At 37.6% G+C, this 25,438-nt stretch overlaps 1 protein-coding gene across 25 annotated transcripts in view; it reads left to right on the forward strand.

Annotated features, from left to right (window-relative positions):
- The first annotated feature begins 7,139 nt into the window (after positions 1 to 7,139).
- The window catches only part of PCM1 (pericentriolar material 1), a 40,976-nt gene continuing 22,677 nt past the window's right edge, over positions 7,140 to 25,438 (forward strand). For 5 of the 25 annotated variants that reach the window (XM_051790232.1, XM_051790238.1, XM_051790237.1 and 2 more), the window contains exons 1-14: positions 7,300 to 7,599; positions 11,048 to 11,180; positions 11,741 to 11,986; positions 13,122 to 13,394; positions 13,940 to 14,110; positions 14,286 to 14,402; positions 15,656 to 15,844; positions 17,802 to 17,979; positions 20,275 to 20,384; positions 20,814 to 21,030; positions 22,252 to 22,450; positions 22,732 to 22,911; positions 23,632 to 23,789; positions 24,003 to 24,217. In XM_051790232.1, coding sequence (XP_051646192.1) covers positions 11,085 to 11,180; positions 11,741 to 11,986; positions 13,122 to 13,394; positions 13,940 to 14,110; positions 14,286 to 14,402; positions 15,656 to 15,844; positions 17,802 to 17,979; positions 20,275 to 20,384; positions 20,814 to 21,030; positions 22,252 to 22,450; positions 22,732 to 22,911; positions 23,632 to 23,789; positions 24,003 to 24,217 — 2,349 coding nt within the window. In that variant the 5' untranslated portion in view covers positions 7,300 to 7,599; positions 11,048 to 11,084. Of the gene's footprint in view, positions 7,274 to 7,299; positions 7,600 to 10,092; positions 10,201 to 11,047; positions 11,181 to 11,740; positions 11,987 to 13,121; positions 13,395 to 13,939; positions 14,111 to 14,285; positions 14,403 to 15,655; positions 15,845 to 17,801; positions 17,980 to 20,274; positions 20,385 to 20,813; positions 21,031 to 22,251; positions 22,451 to 22,731; positions 22,912 to 23,631; positions 23,790 to 24,002; positions 24,218 to 25,438 lie in introns of those variants that run through there. The other 20 variants (XM_051790244.1, XM_051790246.1, XM_051790239.1 and 17 more) reach the window with 13 other exon arrangements.

Raw genomic sequence — 25,438 nt, forward strand, 5'->3', positions numbered from 1 at the left:
GGAGGAAGATACCTGTTCATAGCATGACTCTTAACCTATGGTTGCTCAGTGGGTGGGCTCTGAATTTAGAAAGTAGTAAAAAGGCACGGCATTTTAAACTTGGATTTATTAACCAATAAATAAATAAAATAAACAAAATAAGTTAAACAATTAATTGAGGGTTACAAATAGATTGTCCATCACTTGAAGTCTTTAAACAAAGACTAGATGGCTAAAACATATGGCTGTGGTTCAATTAAACAAGAACTATATAGAGTGTCAAGTCAGAGATTATTCACAAGGTCTGTAGGCTACCCATTATCAGAATGATTTTGTAAGAATAAACCTACTTAGTAGAAGACTTTCAAGGAATACACAAATGGAAGTCATATAAGCACAAAAGGAAGTGAGAAAGGCCTTTCTGAGACCTCTTGGATACATCCAACACTGAACACTGGCAAATGTCATAGACCTTATTATGGCCAGTTAAGACCTGGATGTTCACATAGATCTTTTTCAGATTTGCTCCTCCTGGGAGAGTTTGCACAGAAGTGAAGGAAAATATGGCAAGGGTCGTTAATTACTCTTCTATAATTTTTTTCACAGAATTATGTATAAAGGATAAAATGCTGTTTCTCACTTCTAAACTAAATCAAGATGTTTAGGACTTCCAATAAGCAAGGTAAAAATATTCAAGGCCAGGTTTAATGGGGCTGTAAACAACCTGATCTAGTGGAAGGTGTCCCTGCCTATGGCAGGGAGGTTGGAACTGGATGATCTTTAAGGTCCTTCCCTTCCAACCCAAACCATTCTATGATTGTAAAATCAGCAAACACAAGATAATGCATTCATAATATTATTCTTTTACCATTCAGGCTCAAAAGAAGTTGTAAGCATAAGAAGCTTTCATAGTACAAGGAACCACCAATTTTTCCCTGCTAAGTTGTAAGACAGGTTTTAAATATAATCTATAAAATATAAAGCTTTACTTTTTTGTCAGGTGTATGATTTTTATTCAGGAAAGTTTTACATCACCTTCAGCTGTCATGTGGAAATATGGAAGTGTCAAAGATTGTACAACCACAACATGGTAACTGTGTGTTTGTCAAAATGTACTTTCATTCCATCTGCTACAAATTAATTTGTTTGTGCTTTCTCTTCATTGTTTTCATTTGTGTTATACTAAGAATAAAAGAGAAAACATGTAATAGACTTCACTGTAGGACTGGCTGAAATGACATATTTGAAAATGTGCATTCAGCACTGTACATCCAACATGATAACTGAACGGTCTTTCACATATGCTAAAGTGTAACAATAATAAATTGAAAATACTTTGAAATAGAATATGATGCTTGGTCTTGTAACTTAGATGCTAGGCTTTTTTTTTTCCTGAGGGAAAAAAGCAAGCAAGCAAACAAGCAAACAAACCCCCAAACCCATCCTGACCAACTCCATCAAAATCATGATGTCTGAGTAAATTTAACTTTGAGTTTTTTAAATTTTTTAACATATGAAGTAGTAATAATGTGTCACTTCCATAATAATATTTTGTTACTGAAACAGAACAAAGCTGAAATCAAAGATAATCCAAAATCAGCTTTATGATTAAAAAATTCTGCATGTAAATTTTTTAAAGGCAGCCTCCTTTCCAAAAGTAAGTGTATATTTTTTATAGACTGACTTAAGAATTGTGTGGTGTGTTTACAAGGAAATCTGGTTAAGTAGTTATCATAATTTACTATGTGCCATTTAGCAGAATACTATTATATCTTCCCCTTTTAATTGTATTCCACAAATAAAAACATTGTATATGAGCTTCACACACATAATGCTGTGGGTGTTTGCAGAGCTGACTGACATGTTAAATGCCTTCCAACAGCAGACTACTGATGAAAGTGCGTACAACTCTATCTGCTTAAGTGGAGTTACTTTAGATTGTTCAACAGTTCACTTTAACTATTTTTACAGAAGAGGTGATCCACATATTCAAGAGAAGAAGATTATCAAAAAGCTATGCTGGATTTAATCAACAGTTTGGAATGCTGTAAAAAAATGTTATCCACTAAGGTTTTAAAATTTAAATATAGTTATCAGCTGTTAATATTTTATGCTTTTTTGGAGGCAGCTAACAAAAAGTAGTCTGTTGTAATTCTGCTTATTCACAGGGAAGCATATGCAAAAGTTCTGCTGTACTGAACACAAGAGGAATCAACAAAAGAAAGTAGCATCATTGTTCACGATTCCAATTCTCCACTTACTCAGTACTACCATCTTCTGAGGGTTATTGATTTTTTTGTCTCTAGGACATTGTTGCCTCCTTCCCGTGTCTCAGCTTTCTTCTTCTTTCATTGTACTGACATGCATAGTTCCATGAGGTTATATCCAGTGTCACTGCCAAAGTCTTCTGGCTTCGGGCAAGCTACCTCAGTGTATGTGATTTACCACAGGCTCCAGTGTTTGAAGCAGACAGTGGCCATTAATGTTTCACTTCACTTAAAGTGCACTTTATTGTGCATTGCTTATGTGTGACAGCTAGCCATCTCTGCCATATAATTTGTTAGTAATATTTTATTTTTTCAATGTTGGATGAGTTAGAGGACTACTATCTGATACTTTGCTTAATTCTGGACAAATAAGAAGATTCAGAATATTTTAAATCTCTTGATTCTTTTAACATGCTCTCTTCAAAATGCTTGCCATAATCCTAATGAAAGCAGTGGTAGAAATAAATTAGACCAAAAATACAGCAGTCCCGCTATAACCTTATGAAGATTTAACCATATTCATATATTCACCAAACACACTGCACATAGTGACCAGGGCCTATTTCTGCAACCTTGTCCCATGTGAATAACAGATCTTTACAACTTGCATAACTGCACAATCAACTTGAAATGTTATGGCAATAAGTGTAACTCCCTGATGAGACCAAGAGATAAGCAAAAAAGAACTTCTTACATATTCTGAAATTACAGAATGAAGGTACTTTATTTTTTTGTGCATGGATAAAATATTCAAAAATAAATCCCAGTTTTTAAATAATTTACCTCATTTTTATGTAGTGTTGCAAGAAACAGGTGCATAATTTAGTAATTTCACTCATTTCATAATCAGTCATTTCAGACATACAATAAAGAAATCAGCAACACACCTTCATTATCATAGATAATAAGATCAGTAAATTCAACATATTTAGACATTATTTTATCCCACAGCAAATATGGAAGAAAAACCCAACAACTCTTATTAGAAATATAAAAGAAGCAGGCCTTTATGTAATTTTCAATAAGCAGAAGCAAGGACAGTATTACTGCATAAATGGAACACATAACAGAAGTAAAGACACATCCAGATCTGTACACGTCTTTGAAGGATATAGAAAGTGGATTTGGAGAAGGCCCAGAATAATTTTTTTAAAAAATCATAATAAACACCATTGCTTGTGTTTGTCCTCTATTCATTAACCCCAAGATCATAACAAACATAGATTAAGCTATGTTGTGAGGAAATGTACATGGCAAAGTGACCTGCTCACGATCTCAGTGTGAGCACCAAGAAAAGGACATGGTCCATAATCTTTTGCGTTACTCAGAGGAGCAGCTCACATATCCTGCCTTCTTCCTGCTTTCCTTACACATGAAGCTTCCTGCTGGCCCCAGTTTTCCTTTTATTCTCTTCAAAGACATCCTTCTCCTATATTCTACTTTGTGAAAAGTATGGACTGCCTTTGGAAAGGTGCATCAACTAATCTGTCTTCCTTGGTATTTATCAATTTAGTGTTGTTATCCATCTGTACAAACCCTAATCAATATTTTACTAGAATGTAATACCTCAAGTGCATAATACAGCAAATATTATGGATTGGTGAGATAATAGCAGTATCAAGATGATTACTTTCTCCACCCCTATCGATGTGGGGAAGGTTTACAACAGGGATCCTGTCCATTCTTCAGCTGAGATTTAGGTGCTCTTCTGGGGTCTGACCAGGTTAGATAATACCTATCTTCCAATTATTTTTCTTTTCTTTATTGCTTCTGATGACTGTTATGCTTGGGTGGGTCATCAAAAATGGTTTCCTTCTTGTCCTGGTTTCTTCACTGGTACTGAATTGGCGAATCCTTCACCAACATAAAGCTTGGTTTTGGGGTCTTAAATGCCTGTGCCTCTGCCTCTACACCTACTTAACTCATTATAAGACCCTAGAAGGGTAAGTGGACACTTCATCTTCCTGTATAAATCAACTCAAAACTCTTTGTTAATCTAATGTTACACAAAGAAAGGAAAAATACCTTTAGTATAGTAGCCTGATAGTCACTGTGTAGCCATCTTATGATAGACTAATAATTTTTGGCCAGTTTCACTTTTGCAACCAAAACCTCTTTGTCATAAAATCAGGAAAAAATTGGACAATTATTTGAAACAAATCCTATATTAATTACTGTCTTTGTTTCAAGGCCCTTAAAAATCGCTCTTTCCAGATACTTCTTACATCTCCTCTGTCTCGGTAAAAGGTTAATCTTTCACTTCTTCTTGTCTCCAGTCCTTACAGGCCTGTATTTTGTTTGCTTTCTTTCCTTTCACTTTGGAATGATAAAGTAAAATTAACAAGATACAACCAACAGATGTGCAAGGAAGAAATCATCACATCTCTGACACGGCTTTCAATCCTAATTAAATTGGGCTATCTCAATCCATTCAGTTTCTGTGAGGATGCATTCATTAGCATGTCTGCTGATGGAAGCACTTATAACAGAGATCTTTGTAGGAAGATTTAGTTACTGTCAGTCTAGAGGCTCATTAGTGTTCATATAGGACTTCCCCCAAAAGATTTTTCTTTATTTAATTAACAAGACATTCTTTGAGCCATATGAGTTTTGGCTCACAGTCATTCTCAAATCCCACATTATTTTACAACAGTAGTGGAGAACCACCTACTGGAAATAATGCTTCCTGCAGTGCAATCTATGATTCCTTCATGCCTTTTGTTTCTTTTCAAAGTCTCTGTCTCTACTGAAAAATGGCTCTGAGGAGCTGATACTGTTTCATTTCTTTGGAGCACCTTTTCTTTTTCCTAAGGAAAAAAAAAACAACTAAAAAACCCAACCAACCAAACAAGTTTGCAGCCAGTTCCAGAACAGGGACAGAAAATAAGAAGAGAAAAATCATTCTGTAAATGTCAAGCAGGAATTGGTGTCATGATGCTGTAAGCTCCTATGAGAGACAAATTACTGATATATGACATACTGTGATAAGATACAGTTATGAGATATAAGGAACTACAGTAAAAGGCATTGATACTGAAACATACTACAGTCATTGAATTTAATTTTTTTCCTCAATACATTATTATATTTTTTTTGTAAGATTTTTTTTTGCATGCAGGAAACAGTATGAACGAGGGATCTATACCTTAACAATAAACAACAGCAACAAAAATAATGAGTCATTGAATTAAGGTAGTATCTTCTCTTAAATTCTGCCTCCACCTGCTGGGCCGTGGGAGGAATGCCACTGTAATAAGACAGCATCTTCCAAAAGCAACATTGACAACACTGTGCTGGATATCCAGACACAGTACCTGAGGTCAGGATAACAGGACATTAGTTAGAAGAATTTAAAAAATGCTGATAAATTAAATTCTTTATTAGCTTCAGAATTGCAATATTGCAATTATTATTAAATGAATAATATATATTCATCACACAGAGAGCTTCCATCAAGTTGTAGATTGTTTCCAAAGTGATTTCAGTTGTGGATATACAGTCATGTGGGTCATGGGAGAAATGGGAGAAAGATGCTGCTATGACAGGCAGTCTTATGCTCACCTTTTTCACATACTCTGTGTTGTCCAGATCTATTCCTTTGATATGGGGGCATCTGGTGGAGAGAACAATAGTACTTTTATTGAAACATCTTTATTTCACAGGTTTTCCAATCATTTAGTTCCTTTTCTAAACTATAGATAGATTAATGTGTCATTGGAAAGGAATTGTCTTTTTTTTGAGCAAAATACATTAGTCTAAATCCTAATATGGGACAGATGGGGGTCTAAATACATTTCCATGTGGTACCATTAGAATGTTTGTCTAGCAGGATGAATTGTGAGGCCAATGTAAATATTTAATGTTTCTGCTTTAGAAACTCAGTGTAATGGAAATGCTGAAAATTATGGTTTTTTCCATTCTGACAAGTGACAATCCCCTAAAATGAAAGAAATACAGATGATACCAGCTTTACTGAAACAGAAGTCCTGAGTGTGTTATGCAAGTTGCAACCCCCTGAGGGACCAGCAGCTTCCTCCTGAGGTGAAGTGAAGGATCAGGCACTGATCTCTGGGGACCAGTGACAGGACCTGAGGGAATTGCTTGAAGTTGAGTCAGGGGAGATTTAGGTTGGATATTAGAAAAAGATTCTTCACCCAGTGGGTGTTTGGGCACTGGAACAGGCTCCCCAGGGAAGTGGTCACAGCACCAAACCTGGCAGAGCTCAAGGCACACAGTGTGACCCTTGGGGATGGTCCTGTGCAGGGCTAGGAGTTGGACTTGATGATCCTTGTGGGTCCCTTTAAACTCAGGATATCCTACGGTTCCATGATTCTAACAACTTCTTCCAAATACCATGCACAGCACAGCTTCTACACACAACCGGTTTTTTTAAGTGCCGAACCCTCTATTTTTTTTCCCAAAAGAAAGTTTAAAGAACCTAGGTCTGTGAACTCAGTGCCCTAAAACAAAGCACAAAACACGCAAAATGGAACTGCAGAAAAAGAAGGAAAAAAATTAGAACAAGACTACCACGACTTCCACCTCCTCACTGCCGTGTTTCTTGAAGGAGGCCAAAGATGGACAGAACAGATTAGTCGATACTCCTCCGAACGAGGGCAGGATCTGATCCTCGTCCACGCTCAGGGTTCGACGTGATCTCACTAGTCTTCCAGTCAGGCAAAGGCACTTATAGAGTTCATTGTCGTTCTCTTATTTTATTTTATGAGCAAAACGCGCCCAGCCCCCCCCATCCGACTGCAAGACAGCGGCGGCCGTCCCGCATCCCTGCCAAGAGCGGGCCGTTGCCCTGACGGGAAAACTACCACTCCCAGGAGGCATCGCCGTCGGCCGGGCGGCCGCGCCTCGCGCAGTGCCCTCTGGGAGTTGAAGTTTCGGCCGCCCCTCCCCGGCAGCCCCGGCGGTTGCGCGGGGGATCCTCGGCCGGCGCGCGGGAAGGGCCGTCTCGCCGTCCGGGTCGGGCGGCGCTTGCGCAGCGTGGACGGGCCTCGGCGGGCGGAGGTTACCAGGTAACAGTGCGTGTGTCTCTGTGTGTGTCTCTCTGTGTCTGTGTGTCTCTCTGTGTCTGCGTGTGTGTCTGTCTGTGTATCCCTGTATCCCTGCGCCAGGCACCACCCCCCGCGTCCTGGCGGAGCGGCGGCCAAGATGGCGGTGGTAGCTGAGGCCGGGGCGCTGTGAGCTGCTCCGCCAGCGGTGTCCTGCCGCGCCGGGCGAGGCGAGGCCGCGCCGCTCCTCCGCTGCCCGCAGGCGGAACGCCCGTCCGGGCAGCCCAGACCACGCGAGTGGCGACCGGCGGTGGAGGAGAAGCCAGGCCGGGTGACCCGCTCGGCGCGGGGTGAGCCACCCTCTCCTGTCCCCCGAGCTGCCCCTTCCCCGTGTGGCAGCGGGGGCCGCGGCGGGGCAGAGCGGCCCGGCCCGGCCCGCGGGTGTGTGCGGTGGGGAGCGGGCATTGGGCTCGGGGACAGGTCCAGGGTAAGGGGGAGCTGTGCGGTGCCGGCGCGATGTGCGGGCCGCGCCCCCCGCCAGGGCAGGGCGCGTTACCCGCTCTCCAAGGAGACGTCGCCGCGTCCGGGCCAGCGGAGGCGCCTTGGGCAGAGCCCGCCCACACACCCGCCCCGCGGCGCCGGCTTTGGCGCCCTGAGGGAGCGGGGTCTGCGCTCGCCGCCCCCGGGCCGGGAGCGCCTCGGCCGCCTCAGGCAGCGGCTCGGCCGGCACAACCGCCGGGGCAGCGCTCGCTCCGCCGGCCCCGCTGGCGGCGACAGGACCCGTCGGGCGTGGGCTCGGGGCCCGCCGGGAGGTCGGAGCAGGTCGGGACGACAGAGCCTGCTGGAAGGCTCCGGCGCTGGAAGTCCCGGGCACGCCGCCCCCGGTCCGGGTGTGTGAGTGTGCGGCTTGTGAGAGGTGCGACAGGAGGGGACTTGCTCTGTTGACTGCACCTGTGCGATGGTACTGTGTGGTTGGCATTTAATGAGTTAATGCCCAGTGAGGAGCGCACGTCTTAAAAAACTAAAATTAAAAAGAAATGTTTAGTCCCACTTTTAGCCTTTATGGCGCTGTCATGGCTTTTTGTGACTTTTTGTTTTCCGGTTAATTTCTTTATTTTCAGAAGTTTTCTCTGTGCAGGATTTGGTGCTTTAAAGAGCTCTTGCAGTTCACATGACTGCTGTAGGAAAAAAAATCTCAAGAACAACTCTGCTGTAGAATAAAAAGCATTTTAAAATACATACCTTTATTTTGCTAGCACGTTTAGTAGTAGTTCTTCTGAGCAATTTGCATATGTACAAAATATGTTTTGCCTATAATCCTACATGTTATCTTAAGTTATTTTTTCCGTAGAAAATCTACTTTGAAGTCCTTTTTATTTTTCCACAAGTCTGTGTAAATGTTGTAAGGCAGTATTGACATGCTCAAATAGAGCTTTTATACAGATTCTGTGATATGCGAGAAGCTAAAATTGGCAATGGTTGCTGGATGCAGAAATAGATAATGGTAAGGTACCAAAGCTTTTAGAAGAGGATTTCTTGTGGAAAGAGCTGGTAAAATGAAAACTAAGCAAAAATGCAAATTGATGAAATGTATGTGTGGAGGAAGAAAATGCAGCTTCAGATGAGAGAGTTTAATTTCTAAGAAAAATGCTGGCTGAACCTCTTTGTGTTTTTTAACTGAGTTAAAGGGATAAAATACTAGCAGAACTCTCAGATCTTAAATTCACTTTATCTGGAAATATCAAAGCCCATACTATGAAAGTTTAAAATTTGCTCTTTGGAAGGGCCACAGTTCTGCTAGAAGACTTTAAAATCTACTGTCTGGAAATAATCAGGTTATTGTTATTTTTGACCTGTATTTATCAAGGTGTATTGGTATAAGCCTAGACTCCTTGTTTGAGAGTATTATTCAGAATATTCCATGTGGGGCAGTGAACCTACTTCAGAGGTAATGAGAGACTTCTACAACAAAAATAGGTGAGGACAGCTTTTGTGGAAGTTTTAAAAGAAATAAATGTGAGTAGTTACTTGTGTTATGTAAACATGAGTACTGCCACTTCTTTTTACAGTGGGAGGTAGGGAAAAACTACTTTTGTGATGGTTTTAGTAGAATTATATAACATGATGATGAGGAAACAGCTTACTGAATTGGACTGTAAACCCAGATGGCCTCTAATCTTCCTCATTATGCTTAGTGACATAGGTCAGGATACAGTGTCTGCTGAGATGTTGGGTCTCACACATTTACAAAGCTGAACAGTTTATCTGTAGCTGAGGAAAGTTCTTTAAAAGCATAGCTCGTTTTAAACTGGTAACTATGCATTTGTTTATGGGACGAAGAACGGAGCATGAATTAATGTGCAGGGACAGTAGGGCAAAGTTCCCAAAGTAGCAGGCACTGGGTTGTACCTGTATTATGATTCTGCTTGTGAGATACAGAAGCTGAGTTACTCCTAAGTGTTAATGTGAGTGGAGATGTGGTTATGGTATAATGAGCACACCTGGTAGATCCCATTTCCTTTATGGTTTAGTAATAGGCTGTGTTTGTGCAGAAATACTGCCTTGTGCAGGTGTGCCTACTGAGAGGGCTGTCTTGTGTGATTTTGATTGAATCCTATACCTAAGCAAGATAGGTGTATTAGTACAGCTTTTAGACTTAGTTCAGGAGTAATCTGTTTTCCTTTCTAGAATTGATATTAAAAAACCCCAACGAACTTCCTAGATACTTCTTAATCTTGAGTTTCAGATGATTTTGTCACCTGCACTCTGTGAAAATTAATAGTAGATAGGCTGCAGCAAAATTTTGAGAAATAAGTTGTCCTTTTTGATTTTTTTTTTTTCAGTTAAAAATAAAGCTTGGCTCATGCCCTAACACAGCAGTGAAAACTAGCTGGAAAAATTAAATCTCTGCAAGACTGTTTTTCTTCTGCATCTGTAACAGTACTTCATAGGTAAAGTTTGTAGCTTTGTGCCGTGGAATTGTACTGGCAGCTCTTAGTGCATATAGTTGTGTATTCTTCACCTTTTTGAACAGGCTAATCTAATTTTATTACCATAAAGGAATACTTTTTCCTGATCTTTCAACTTTAACGACTTTTTTTAGGTTGCTTCATACTGCACAGAATGACACTGTTAAAGAGCAGCAGAGCTCTAGGAAATCCACATTATTTTGTTTGATTTTGGTAGAAAGCATAATGTGTCACAGCATTGACTGCTTAAAGAGCTTGATGTGTGGTAAAGAAAGTAAAAATCCTTTTACCGATGTCTGTTTTCCTCATATTTTATCGAATGTGCCATTCAGTATCTGTTGTCACAGAGTACTGTCACACACTGTTAAAATGTCACACATTTTAACACATCAATGTTAAAATGAATGTGGAAGTTTGATGTACTTGGTCTCCAGAGTCACTCATTGTATCAAATAGACATCACCCTGGACTTGAAAGTGTAGGCCTTATGAATTACAAAGCAATCTTTCTGAGCACTGTATCGTTTGTTCTAAAGTGAGGACAATTGAGAGCCTCCCAAAGAAAACGTTTCTTTTGTAGAACAGAGATTAAAAAAACAAAGGTAAAAAAACTCCAAACCCACAACTATTTCTTGTTTATTTTTTCATGCCAGTTTCTGTGTTCTTCTCATTGATACATTTATAGTAACACAGTTTAGTAAATGGAGAGTTTAGTTTCCTAAAACAGCCTTGTGTTTACATTTTACAATTAATATGTAGTTGTCATCTCAGATTATGAATCTTTAAAATATTGTATGTAAACTGATTTTAATACAGCACATTTTTTTTAGATTGTTTCTTTTAGATTGTTTTTATTGATCGCTTGCCATGGCAACAGGAGGTGGTCCCTTTGAAGAAGGCATGAATGATCAGGACTTGCCCAGCTGGAGCAATGAGAGCCTCGATGACCGGCTGAACAACACGGTATCGTTAGTCTTGTCTTGCTCTTGCCGTTTGATGCTGTACTTTAGAATTACCAGGTAGATTCTGTTACTGGCAGGTAACAATGCAACCCCCTAAGCCTTGTCAGTACAGCTCTAGGGTAAATATCTGCAAAAACAGAGGTAGATGTAAGCAAACGATGAGTGTAATTTATGGCAAGTGTTTTGGATAAATAAAGTAGCTAGACACAAAAGTGTTGTAGGTGTCTTGAAAGCCAAAACTGTGACTTAGAAAGTTCTAAGCTCCTGAAGTGAAAGTCCTCAGCAAAGAAGAAAAATACGATTTTAGCTTCATTTGAAATTAATTTCATGCATTTTAGGATAAAATTAATTTCAGATTTCCCGAGAAGCTATTTTTAATTATGCAGTGGAGAAAATTTTAGTTGTAAAGTGACATTTGCTCTAGAAAACGTATTTTCATATTGGTTACTATTTTTACTTCTAAAATGGAAGTAAACTCTACATCACTGAATGAAATAATTTACTTTTTGTCTGTGTGTATAACAAATATGACTTTTTTTCTTCTCTGTCCTTCCCCTTAAGGACTGGGGAAGTCAACAGAAGAAAGCAAACAGATCTTCGGAAAAAAACAAGAAAAAGCTTAGTGGGGAAGCTGAAACAAGGCTTACTAATGATATATCTCCAGAATCCTCACCTGGAATGGGACGACGGAAGGCCAGAACTCCTCATAGTTTTCCTCATGCTCGGTACATGACCCAGATGTCTGTTCCAGAGCAGGCTGAACTAGAAAGGCTTAAACAAAGAATAAACTTCAGTGATCTGGATCAGGTTTGTGTGAATACTAGCTCTCACCCAAAATGTGACTACAGAATTTATTCAGTTATCTCTTAATAATGTGACATTTGAGGAAAACCTTTCATAAGTGATTAAGGTAAAAAAAAGGTCTTATAGGCACCGTGAGAGCCAAATCAAAATTCTGGTTTTGAACTTGAAAAAATTAGGGAAAGTCTGGGACCATGGCTTTCCTATGTTTAAGAGTATGCTAGCTGTCTTCGCTCTCTTAGTCTCAGCCATTAACTAATTCCTGTGTCCTCAGATTAGTAGTTCTTACTCATGGTACTTGTCTGCCACCTGAAAATATCTGTTACCTTATTTTGAAAGTCTGTTCTTGAAAGTGCCAGTTTGTGATTCTGAACATTGTTAGCCTTGTGGGTTAAACAGAGAAGTATCATTACAAACTGTTCCTCAGTACAGCGTTGAGAATTTTGTGGCACAAATTCTTGAGCCATAACTTCTTTTTTGGGAATATGGCACATCCATCCTTCTCATGTCCAAAACAATGAAAAGTACGAGGGATTAATTCTTTAGTAACAAAGCATAAATTTGTGCAAACAGTTTCAGAACAGAGGCTGGTTCATCTTTCCCAAAGGTTGTTGCTAACTTCTTTGGATAGTGAAGATTCTTTCAAGTGTGATTCATTGTGTTGACTTAGAATATAAAGGCTAGGTATAACTTCCTCCTCAGCTGTATGTTATGGCAGCATGTTGCTATTCAGAAGGTTCTAAAGAAAGCTGAAGTTATGAGGTATCATATCCTGCAGGGGAATATGTTGATTTTTTATTATTGTTACTTTCTCAAATGTATCTGGAGAAGTAGGATGCCTTTCACTATGGTAAAGGTGGAGGCCACAACAAGAATGAGTAACTAAATTCGGAGGAACTGCAGAACCTTTTTGCTTCTCATCTATTTTGGGAGGATGGGCTTACTTTCTGAAAACTATATGGCAAAAATCACCAGCACTGTCTTTCTGTAACTTTTGGCTGGTCGGTTACTAATTAGGTAACTTTAAAATGAGTCTAATAATACTGCAGAAATATTAATTTAACCAGTGAAATTAATCAGTGTTGAGAACATATTGGATGAAAATAATAAAGCAATTGTTCTTTCTTTTGTTTTTATATAGAGAAGCATTGGAAGTGACTCTCAAGGCAGGGCAACGGCTGCTAACAACAAACGTCAACTTAATGAAAGCAAAAAACCATTCAACTTCCTGTCAATGCAGATTAACACTAACAAAAGCAAAGATCCTGCCTCAGGTTCCCAGAAAAAGGAAAGTGGGGTTTCAGCGCAGTGTAAAGAGTTGTTTGGAGCTGCTCTGAGCAAGGATTTCTTGCAAAATTGTCAAGTCTCTACTCAAGAAGTTGGAAGGGGAGAACAAATGATGGATAGTAGCCAGGTATTTACATGGCCTGTAGAGTCTACAGGATATTGGTATATATATGTCTCTCTTAATTTTCAGTGCATCTTTCTAAATTTCTTAAAACTATAAATCTTTATTGGAAATACTTAACTTCCTACTGTTCTCAAAGGCAGCTTGAAGAAAATGTGAAAGCAAACTTAATCATCTATTGTTCTTTAGAAATCCACTTATTAGTAACAGTAGCGGTACTAATTTTCATCTTAGAGGTTGGCTCCCTTTAATAAGGTTCCAGAAAGTACTCTCACAGTTCAATATTTTCCTGTGCTGATGAGCTCGTTTCTGTTTTGGCCTGTGTTGAGTAGAAGCCCTGTGCTTCAGCCTTGCAGCTTCTCGCGTGTGTAAATCTATCCTTACAAAAGCTGTTGACTTTTAACTGCTTTTGGAAGTGTGTTTGTAGGATTGCAAGTATTAGTGTGTCTCCCCCTTTAATTACTCCTTTGCTATTGCTGTCACCATGTCTTGTGTATTAAATACGTTGAAGCTGTAGCTGAATGCATTCAGTAACTTCAGTGTCTTTACAGATTGTGAGCAGACTAGTTCAAATTCGCGACTATATTGCTAAGGCCAGCTCCATGCGGGATGATCTTGTAGAAAAAAATGAAAGATCGGCCAATGTTGAGCGTTTATCACACCTTATAGATGACCTTAAAGAGCAGGAGAAATCCTATCTGAAATTTTTGCAAAAGATACTTGTAAGTTTGAGAACATGATATATCTGTTTCTGCATTGTAAGCTTTTTTTCGGAGTTGACCATTGATGTTTTGATGGTGGCACTGGGGGTGTTGGTTTTGGTATGCAGTACCTTCCATAACTCATTTTTACTGCCCCCTTATATAGCTTTTGATTTATGCCAATGAAATGTTTCAGGCTAGAGAAAATGAGGAGGATGATGTTCGGACTATAGATTCAGCTGTGGGATCTGGTTCTGTAGGTGAGAGCACATCGCTAAACATTGATGTGCAGTCTGAGGCTTCAGATACCACGGTAAGCTGCCTTTTAGTAATTAAGGTGCTAGAAATGAAGGCTTTATTTTGGTTTTGTCATGGATATGATAGTGTCATAATCTGCAGTTCGGTTAAAAAATGGTAAATCCCAAGCACTCTGTTCAGGAGGTGTTTGTGCATGTGTCGATTTAATTTTTTTTTTAATATGGGAAAAAAAAGTAATGATTCTGTCACAGCAAAATTATAAAGATTTTTTTTTTCTTTTTAATCAAGAAATGAAGGTTTTTTAAAAATCTTTATTCTTCAAAGTACAACGAAGGGTTAAACGTGTACTTCGGCAGAGCATTCACTGGCTTGATGTAGGAAAGAATATTTTTCTATGCAATTTTTCATCTATAAGTTTGTTTCTGTTACTAGGGAAAATTATCTGGTTTTGGATCAGGAGAGGGTTAGAAATGAGTCATTAGTGGGCCATTGTCCAAGTATCTTTCTAGTGATATGACAGAAGTATTGACCTAGCACAGAAGTTTCTCTCATTTTTTGGCAAGATGGGCACTTTTTAAAAAATCTGTTGTGAATTTAGTGCTGAGATAAACAGTCAGTCTTCCTTTCTATTTTTGAAAGCTTTTTTTTTTGACGTGGTAAACATTTCTTGTAGTAGATACAAAATCATTTTAATAACTTAAGTTTTGCTTCTTCCTTTACTATTATACTGAGAAAAAGTACTATAGAGCAGGTGCTCTCTTTGGCCAGTTAGTACAGAGAATGTTCTGCGGATGAGGAGAATTTATGTGCTTGGAAGTAAAACTGTTAAAACATTGAGAAGCTTTTGTAATTATTTTTGCTTTATAAGAACTCTTTCTGTCCCTTTAAGGAAATAAAATTATACACGTGGAAGATGCACTTTTAACTTAAAAACAAAAAAATTGGAAAATGCAGAAAAAGACCAGTACATTTTCTGAGAAGAAATCACGTAAACTTGTGTCTTTCTTCATATTGGCAAAATGCGATTTGGTTTTTGTTTGGCTCTTCATTTTGCATCTAAATTCTCTTTACATGCAGCTTGAGTATGTTACATGTAGAGTGCATACTTCTGGTCATAGAACATTGATTGCTATATGGAGCCTTATGCAAATTCTAAGAATGACTAAAAATGTCTTCACCCTTTAGTAGATCTTATTCGATACTAGTTTTCATTATTTGACAAGATAAAGCAGTAGGTTTGTAACTAAAAAATGCATGCTAAGTTGGAGCATATTTTCAAAATCTAACATACTAAATGATTTAATGAAGGAGGTATCTTTTAGCTTGAGCATTCGGCCCCGCATTGAGGACAAACTAGGGAATTCAGCTTCACAGGAGCAGGTTACAGACATTGATGTTACAACAAGCCCTAAAGGGAAAAGTGACAGAGCTGCTCTGAATGACAGGGAAATCTGGCCCTGTGGGATTAATAGCCAGGAACATGGATTGCTTTCAAAGGTATACTTCACAATGTTATTTTAACCTCAAATAGGGTTTATACAGGCTAGTCTTCCCTCTCCCCTTATCTCCTTTATTAATTGCTTTAAATGTATTTGTTACTTACAGTAAATGTTACCACTGGACTGCTTATGTGTATCCAGCTGTCTTTTCATTGCCTTGAGTTTTTTTATTCTAAATAGAGATGTTTGACAACTTTTTCTTGCTAATTGTTAGCATCGACAGAAAATTGTTAACACTGACAGTTAGCATGGATGTAACTCTGTACAGCAGGTGCTGTGATTTTATGTAGATGATCCTTCTGGTTTTGTTGTTCCTTTTTTGGGGAAAACATATTATAAATGTGACTTTCAGACACTTTTCATGGTTATGCCAGTAGTCTGCCGATGCAAATTTAAGCTAATACCATGTAGAGAAAATAAATTAGAGAGTAGTAACCTTAACTTGTTCCACAAATGTTTTTGTATAGCTGTTTATATAAATATTTGGTTGGAAGAGGGAAGACTTAAGGAGCATGGAGTCTAAAACTTGTTTTGTTACTTGTTACCAACTTTTCTATGGCTTTTCCTTTGCTCTGATTTAATTAAAAAAAGTCTTAAGTTTATTTTTTTCCCCTAAAATAAAAGGCTTAAAAGTTTTATCAAGCTTACTAGTCCAAGGTTAGAACTAAGTTTGAAAAATTTGTTACTTGATTTTAATGAACTTAAGCAAATCTGATACTTTAAATAAAACTTGGATTATTTAGTAGGGGAGCGAGACTGAGACACATACCCTTTTTTCCTTTCTTCCTCTTGTTCCTTCCTGCTGATTTCATTGTGTGATCTATTTTGTCTCTACTTTCTGTATAAAAGATAGAAGTTTAACAGAAATGATCAGTGCCAGTTGCAGTGCATCTTTTAGTGATACTTGCAGAAGTTTAGAGTTCTGGTATTTTTCTGTTTTCTCTGATGGAAAGTTGAGCATTCCTTGATACCCAAAACTGGTTAATAAAATGCCTGCTCTTATTCTGCAGGAATATTCTATTTGATGCAGAATATTTGAACTGAATTTTCTACTTCAGGAATTAGCACTGTGTGGGTAGAAGATTATACTTTTAAGTTAGTAGTGTTCTTCTGAGATACTTGTCGGCTGCTAATAAAAAGGGGGCAATTTTTTCCATGATTTCATCTGCATAGTGCAATAATCCAGCTTCAAACAGGATCAGGATTTTAACTGGATGCCTCATTATTAAAATAATTAATTAAAATACTTCATTGGCTGGCAATCCTTGAGTAACAGTTTTGATGCAAATCTTCAGCTCTTAATTAGGATAGGATGAGGAAAATAACTTGAGTTCTGGTATATTTTAACTGCTCAGCATGCTTCCATTGTTTCAGATCTGTTTTCCGTGTGTTTGAAAACGTAACACAGAGGGGATTCTGTGCAAGTTTTTGTTTTGCAATTGGTTTACATAAATCTGGTCTGTTCTAGCATCAATGCTATAAATACAGCATACAAAGCTAAACACATAGGTGAGAGAAGAGTAACTGCCTAAAACATTCTGCTGAAAATTTAGAGATTTTAGGCCAGTCAATCAATTGAGATCTTTTATGTAGTTCCATGGTACAATGTCTTATCTTGCTTACCTTTACCAGTCTTATAGGTTAACACCCTCTTATATGATTTAAAAGTCAGAGGGATGTCTTTGGGACATTAGGTCAGCTGACTGGATTTCTAAAGAAAACTTAAACCCCCGGGAGTGATAAGCATGTCTTGGTGGTACAGGCTTCTCCCTATTGGATGTCTAAAATTTTTTAAAGATAAAGGACTACTGGAAGGGTGAAGCTGTTTAATTTTCACCTTTTTACACAAACTGGCTGTTTATTCCTATGCAAGTTGTGCTTGTTTTGACACTTCTGTTACTCTTACTCAACAAATAAATTGTCGTGGTTATGGTAATGTTCCTCTCTATTTGCAGGCCAGAGATCCTCAACAGGAAGCTAAAGAGGAGTTGGAGAACTTGAAAAAGCAGCATGATTTATTGAAAAGGATGCTACAACAGCAGGAGCAGTTGAAGGCTCTTCAAGGGAGACAGGCAGCTCTTCTTGCTTTGCAGCATAAAGCAGAGCAAGCCATTGCTGTCCTGGATGATTCTGGTATGTGGAATTGTGGTGTCTTTAATATTGTGTTATCATGACTAAATGATTAAAGCTGGAGTTGTGGAATAAACACTAAAAAAGTCTTTTTGTAATACACTTCTTAAAAATTTTACTGGGAGGCTCCTATTTCTGAAAAGAATTGACAATGTAACATTGTAAAATGATGTGTCATTTAAAAAACACACAGCTGATTATTTTGGTTTACTGTAAAATCCTAAAATTGTGAGATTTTTCTCCCAAGAATTGACTGCTGTCAATACCAGTCAGATTAGAAGCCTGCCACTTGCCTCCATCATTGTGCTAGGGCTTTGAAGAAAAGAATCGGAGTGAGGGGTAAAATGTGTCTCTCTACATCCTTCTGTCTATAGGCAGTTAGTAGTTTAAGGTTTAATTTGCTTTTTATAGAATTTTGGGGTTTTTTTTGCTGACTGGTTGCTTGACAGTTTAATAGCCATTAGTAGACTAATGGTTTATTTGATAAAAGAAAGGAGAGAGTTGCTAAAGTAGTCACATAAGTAGACATGAAACCAGAACTCTGGAATTCTATGGCATGTACAGTGAGAGCACGATTCTGATAATAAAGCACCATCATTGTTATAACCTTTAGTTTAAAAGCATTCTGCTAGTTTGTTTTCATATATTCCCAGCTTTTCAAAGTTATCTTTGGGACAGAGGCGACTTCTTGATATCTGTTTAGAGGTTGTCAGCAGAGTTGTTTTTTAAAAGGCTCAGTCTTAAAAGGAAGACAGTTGTTCTTGTTTTGTGCACTGTCGATACGTGAATTTTCATTTGTTGGAAACTTGTTCTGCCCCCCCCCCCAATCCCTCCCAAAATCCTGTTTGTTTTTCTTTTGAAATGGGCTACAGTTATGTGTGCCATTATAGGGAATGAAAATTTTGCACTGAGCAAGTTCAGATTCAGTCTGCGTTAGTGTTCTGATTCTGGTTCTTCCCTATAAGATTAGGCTTGATTAGAGGGTATATAGGATAGTAGTTCTTGCTGCAGTTAATTTTTGTATTTAAAATATATTCATTTGTACAAATAAGGCATTGGTTTCTACACTTTTTTGTAAAAGTCTCCTTTTGAGGTTCCTTGTTCTAATGAGCTCCTCTTCCTGTTTTGCTGTTCTTGATTTGATAGATTATAGGAAATAAGGTGTAACTAGGGTGGAGAGATTTTAGAAAGCTACCACAAGAGCAAGACAAGCAAGTGTCTTTGAAAGATGTTTCCTTATTTCCCATAACTGGTTTTTGTAAGTTACTGTTCTCCTGTCTGCAGTAGTAGACCTGTAATGGAATCCGCTTTCTGTGCTTTCCTGCAATATACAAAGCTCCATCTTGGGGAGTGGGTAGAAAAAAGGATTGCTTGTGATAAATTAGAACATCTTTTTTTTTTTTTTGAATTTTATGGTGAAGGATTTTTTTTCTTAGTTCGTTTCACATTTCTATTATATCACTCTTAATAACAGTTTCTTACTGCTGTTTGTGTCAACTGACTTAAAAATGCAGTATGTGCCAGAACTATAGGGTAGGAAATGTTAATATTCAAATTCAACTTAGGACAAAGTAAACGTTGTAACTTTGAAAACACTGAAACTTTATTATGCATGTAATGAAGTCATGATCTGGGGGGAAAATAAATAGTATTTGTGCTTCATTTTTCTTACGATCTGTTGGTTCATATGTGGGGAAAAAGCAAGAGTTATTTTGGTCTGTCAACTGCCACTTCGATATCTTAGTAGTATTTGAATATGAACTTTCATGCAGGGGAAAAAAAGACTTTCTTTTAAATGTATTCCTCTCATAAAGCTTTTTGAAGGATAAGCCCCAAGACTCTGTTTGCGGCTGTAAAGATTACAACTTATACCAATGTGAAAGCTTGGTGTCTGTTAATTTATTATTTTAAGGAAATTAAACTTCATGTACTGTTCTTAGTTTAGCTGTACTAAATAATTTCTAAATTTTATTTCTAACAAAATGTTTCTATCAGCCCTAGAAGCTTGGTTGATTTCATTTTGTTCTGACCTTTTTAGCAAAACATGGAACAAGCTTAACAAGTCCTTTTGTACTTCAGAAGTCCTTCAGAAAGCAGCTCTGAGTTGTCGTGTTAGTATTTCCGTAATGGAGGTAATCTTCCAACAGTAAAGCTGCTGGAAAGGACACAGCATTAAAGATATGTGCTGTATTTTTAGACTTCAGTATATTAATGTTAAACCACAGATTTTCATCAAAAAGCCTTTATTTCATTGCTGTGGAAAAGTATTTACATTTCCCCCTCTTTCTGTATGCCCAGTTGTAACAGAGACTACAGGCAGTGTTTCAGGAGTAAGCCTTACATCAGAACTGAATGAAGAATTGAATGACTTAATTCAGCGCTTTCACAACCAACTTCATGATTCTCAGGTCAGTTCTTAGACTGCACTGTATCAGTTTTGCCATTATCAGTTTTTTCTTAACCTTTTTAATAGTGCAGTTAAATGTGTCTTGCTCGTTTCTCTGCATTTGCTAGTGAAGCAATCAGAGTTCCCCCAAACTTGAAAAATCAGCATCTTTGTATTCTTAAGGGTTACTAGCTGACTGAGCTATGCTTTGTCTCACAGGTTTCTGTGAAAGTCCAGAGCAGTATTTTCTATATTGCAGTAAAATTATTAACTCAGTATATAACTGATATATCATTAAAGTGTTTTCAATATATTTCCCTTCATGATGTTCTTTGTTTTGGTGTTGATTCTGGTGTTGAGTCCAGCAAGCCCATAAGAGGGCTTTTTGTTTCTTAGAATTTATTTACCTTTTTTCATAGTACTCTGAATAAAATGAAGTTACTCTTTTTAGACACAATCTGTGCCAGATAATAGAAGGCAAGCAGAAAGTCTTTCACTTACCAGAGAGATTTCACAAAGCAGAAACTCTTCCATGTCTGAACACCAGTCAGATGAGAAGGCTCAGCTTTTTAACAAGATGCGAATGTTGCAGGGTAAAAAGCAAAAAATGGACAAACTATTGGGAGAACTTCATACTCTTCGTGACCAACATCTAAATAACTCCTCCTGTAAGTAAATATAGGCAGAATTGTATTTTTTCAAGAATACAGCCTTTTTAATGTGCGTATTTGTAACATGGTCTTTCAGCTTGCAATTGGTTAATGAAGTGCAGGTGATAAAGTTGTGCTGGGGCGATATTAATGTAAATGTTTTTTAATGCTGTATAAGTTTCTGTCTTAATGAAGAACTCTACAACTGTTGATGAGTGTCTTCTCTACTGGCACTTTGGTTTATAACATCAAAGCTGACTAATGTGAGGATGTGATGATAGGGGTTTTTTTCTTCAAGGCTTGTCTGTAACACGTCTGGCTTGTGGAGACTACCATACGAACTTGAACTTTCTGTATTTTTGTCACAGTACATCTGCATTTATTTACTCAGCATTTCATATGTTAGTACTTCTACAGCATTATGGGGTTTGCTTATCCACTGTCAAAAGGCTTTCTCCTGTACTAGTCGCAAGGACTTCAATCATAGGCCATTCCAGAGGACCTTAACCGTCTGAATGGACAAGGGTTTGGACCTGTTCTTTAGATGGCTTTGTCCTCTCCTTAATGTCTTGATGTGGGGCTACTTGCTGCTCTCACTTCCTAGTTCTGGAAATGCATCTATACTGGTGAGGTTTATCTTGTAGCTGGAAACTTCTGAGGGGTGACCACAGTGTGCTGTGGTTAACATTAAGAAATGAGGCACTGGAAGCCTGCACCTGGAGGACTATGTGCTGATTTAATAGTCACGCTACTATACCCTCATTTTTCTGCACATACTTAATGCATATAATGTACTTGGGTATGATTTCGTATAGCTGGGAGAAGCAAACATCATGTTTATTTTCCACAGCATATGGACAAAAGAGCTTAGTAGAGGTGAAAAAATTGCTAGGGTTTTTGTTGTTATCAACTTTGAAATGTTAATTTAAAAAAAAAAAAGAGCAATTCAGCTTTAAATAAACCCTTAAAAGAATGCCTTGGGCAGATTCACAGCATGAGAGCTTTCACTTATGACATTTGATAAAGCTAAAAGGGACTAACTGAAATCTTGTTTGCAACAGATACCTTATTACTCCCTGCCTATTGACATTGCATGCCATGAAACTTAAGAAAAAAGCTTTAATCTTTCTAATAAAAATTATTAACTGCTGTTTTGTATGTTGGTAATATTTTCTGTAGTTATTTTAATATAATTCAGGTAAGCAAATTGTTCATGTGAACTGTATTTCTTTCCTGTAGTTTTTCCTGCTTCAGGTTCTCCTCAAAGGAGTATTGATCAAAGAAGTACAACTTCAGCTGCTTCTGGTCCTGTAGGCATAGTAACTGTTGTCAATGGAGAACCAAATAGCCTGGCATCTGCTCCCTATCCTCCTGATTCCCTGGTTTCTCAAAATGAGAGTGAAGAGGATGACAATCTAAATCCAACAGAAAAGCTTCAGTAAAAGTTCTTTAATTTCTTTTCATAATGTGCTTTAGTGATTTTGAGTAATTTGTTACTTTACCATTTCCATATCTTAATCTACTTAATTTAGTACTACAAACTCTTTAGTAAGTGGTCTAAGACAATCGAATGAGTTCAGAGCTTCAAACAGAAGGGTATTACAACTAGGAAACTGGCAGCAAACTTTAAGAACTTTAAATTGTATGTGCACTTTTTAACTCTACGTAGATTCAATTAATACGACAAAGCATATAAAATATTCTCTTTTTTCCCCTCAGGAAGCTAAATGAGGTTCGTAAGAGGCTGAACGAGTTACGTGAGTTAGTTCACTACTATGAGCAAACATCTGATATGATGACAGATGCTGTAAATGAAAACACTAAGGAGGAGGAAGAAACAGAAGAATCAGAAAGTGATTCAGAACACGAGGATCCACAGCCTGTTACAAATATTAGGTCGTTGTATTTTTTGTCATCCTAAATCTTTGTAGCTGAGTTGTTGCTTCAGGAAACCTGCAGTACATTATTTCAGTAACCAGAAATAACTTAAATCTGTGCTTACATTAAATTGCCAATTTTTAAAATGAAGTAGCTGTGTTACACAGGTGTTTAATAATCATCTTATCCTGGGGAGCTTATTTTTGTAGATTAGAGTTAACATTTAGAAAATCACTTCTATAAGAGACTTCAAAAATCCGTAATTCCTTTGTATTTAAGCATGGAATTATTTGTATGGAATTCCACTAGAAAGTTACAGTCCTAGACTAGGGAATTGGAGTAAAAACAAACTTCAGTTTAGAGAGATATTTACAGCTATGGTCTAACAAGGCAACTGTGTGCATCAAGGATCTTCACTGTGCAGAAATGAATACTCATTTAGCTATGAATCATATAAAGCTTTTATAATACAGACATGGACTTGAAGGTCTCTTGTGTTATTGTAGTTCTAGCAGGGAATAATTTATAGCTGCTTCTAATTATTTTTCAAAAGATAATCTGTTGGAGAGATGAATATTGAAAAATTCCAAATGTCTGGATTGATTTTTATATGGGGTTGTGTTTTTTTTATTTTAATGATTGGGACACATTCCTATAAAAGCCAGGTAAAAAAAGGCTGAAGTAAAATTGTATCCATATCAGTTCTTAAAAAGTTAACATGAGTAATTTATTTTACCCTAGAAACCCTCAAGGAATCAGTAGTTGGAGTGAAATAAATAGCAACTCAAATGTACAGTGTGGAACTAATAACAGAGATGGAAGACATCTTAATACAGACTGTGAAATAAACAACCGATCTGCTGCTAATATAAGGACTCTAAAGATGTCTTCTGCTCTAGGTATGTTCTAAAATCTTCTGTTAATTTTACATCTTAGTGCAAATAAAGTCGATGGCTGCACAGAATCTGGGAGAACTTTGTGTGATGAGTAAAATGTTCAAGAGTCTAATCATTAAGCTGATAGTTTTCTAATATCCAGTAGTTTCAGTGGGCTTCAGGGGTTCAATAATGTGTCTTTGGTACTGTTTTGTTTCCTCCTCTCCCTGCTTCTAGACTGTCATAATAGGGAGAATGACAAAGACCTTGATCTACCCCAAGGTGAAGATGATGAAGTGGAAGAAGACAGAGCTAGTGAAGATTCTGTGTCTAGTCACAGAAGCAGCCTGGGTGATGCTGCTGGAGATGCTGAGTTTGAGCAGAAGATCAATAGGCTTATAGCTGCCAAACAGAAACTTAGACGGTTACAAAACCTTGCTGCTATGGTGCAGGTATTTTATAAATATAAACTTGTACACAAAAATGTAGCATTCATTATTTCATGTAATGTGTAACTTCTAATAGGGAAAAATACTCTGCTTATTTTTAGGATGGGGAAAAGAGATTCTGTTTAATTCTTCTGAACTTAAGCATGGTACTTCTGAAGTTCAAATTTGGAATTTTCTTGAGGGATGCTAACCTAAGGATGGCCTTAATATTTAACCTTAGCAGTGGATTACAAAATATGAAACAAGAAGTCTAAGATTTTAAAAAATAATTTTGGTTTACATTTTTAAGATGATAGTGAATATTCAGCAGGTTTAGGTTTTTGAACTGTAGGCTTTATGGCATTGTTCAGTCAGTGAAGAAAAATGTTTTTCATTAAAATCTTTGGATGTTGCAACATGTTTGAGTTGGGGTGTTTTGGCTGGGGGCAGTGTTTTTTGTTTATTTTAGAGTTTTGAGGGCCAATTATGAATTGGAAGTGTTGTTAATTTAGAATATCTCATGCTAATTTTTAAAAAATAGAAGTACAGTTTCACAGATATAATATCTCTACAGAATGCTCATATTTGAGCACCATCTAGTGTAACGTCTGCATACTGAGTACACGTAGGTGTATCAGAAATGTAGAAGCTTTATGCGAGAATTTTAAAATCAATCTCAATTAGAACACACGTTTTACAATAGCAACAGTATAAACGCCATTTTGTTATTTCAAGATTTTACTCCTATCAAAAATTTCTCAGTATCTGAGAAATTATATCATCACCATAGAGATGTTAACTGTACAGTGGTATAAACTGGAATTAGAGATGATACAACAGGTTCCTTAATAACTTAATTAATGGCACGTGTTCAGTCTTTCCTTCATATTTATAAGATTTTTTATCTGTATGTGCTCAGCGAAGGTACTGTAGGTCTATGAGCTGTGGCATAGTTGGTCACTGATGGTGATCTCTCCTGTTCAACAGAGTCTGTATTAAGAATTATCATGTTGGAAAACAAAAGCAGCAGTGGCTACAGCTTTCATATTTTCAATTGGAGGACTGAAAGTAGAGAAATAACTTAAAAAAAACCAGAGTAGAGAACCATCTAGAAGACTTTCTCTAAAATATTTTAGATTTAATTTTCAGGAGTAGTTTTGTTATTTTAAGTTGTTAATAGTAATATTTAATTTATGACTGCAGTAATTAAGCAGATTTGTTCACCTTAGTCTCCTGCTCCCCTTT

Source organism: Manacus candei, unplaced genomic scaffold (genome assembly GCF_025592945.1).
Source record: "Manacus candei isolate 608988 ecotype Guabito, Panama unplaced genomic scaffold, ASM2559294v1 h1tg000028l, whole genome shotgun sequence".
Classification (NCBI taxonomy): Eukaryota; Metazoa; Chordata; class Aves; order Passeriformes; family Pipridae; genus Manacus; species Manacus candei.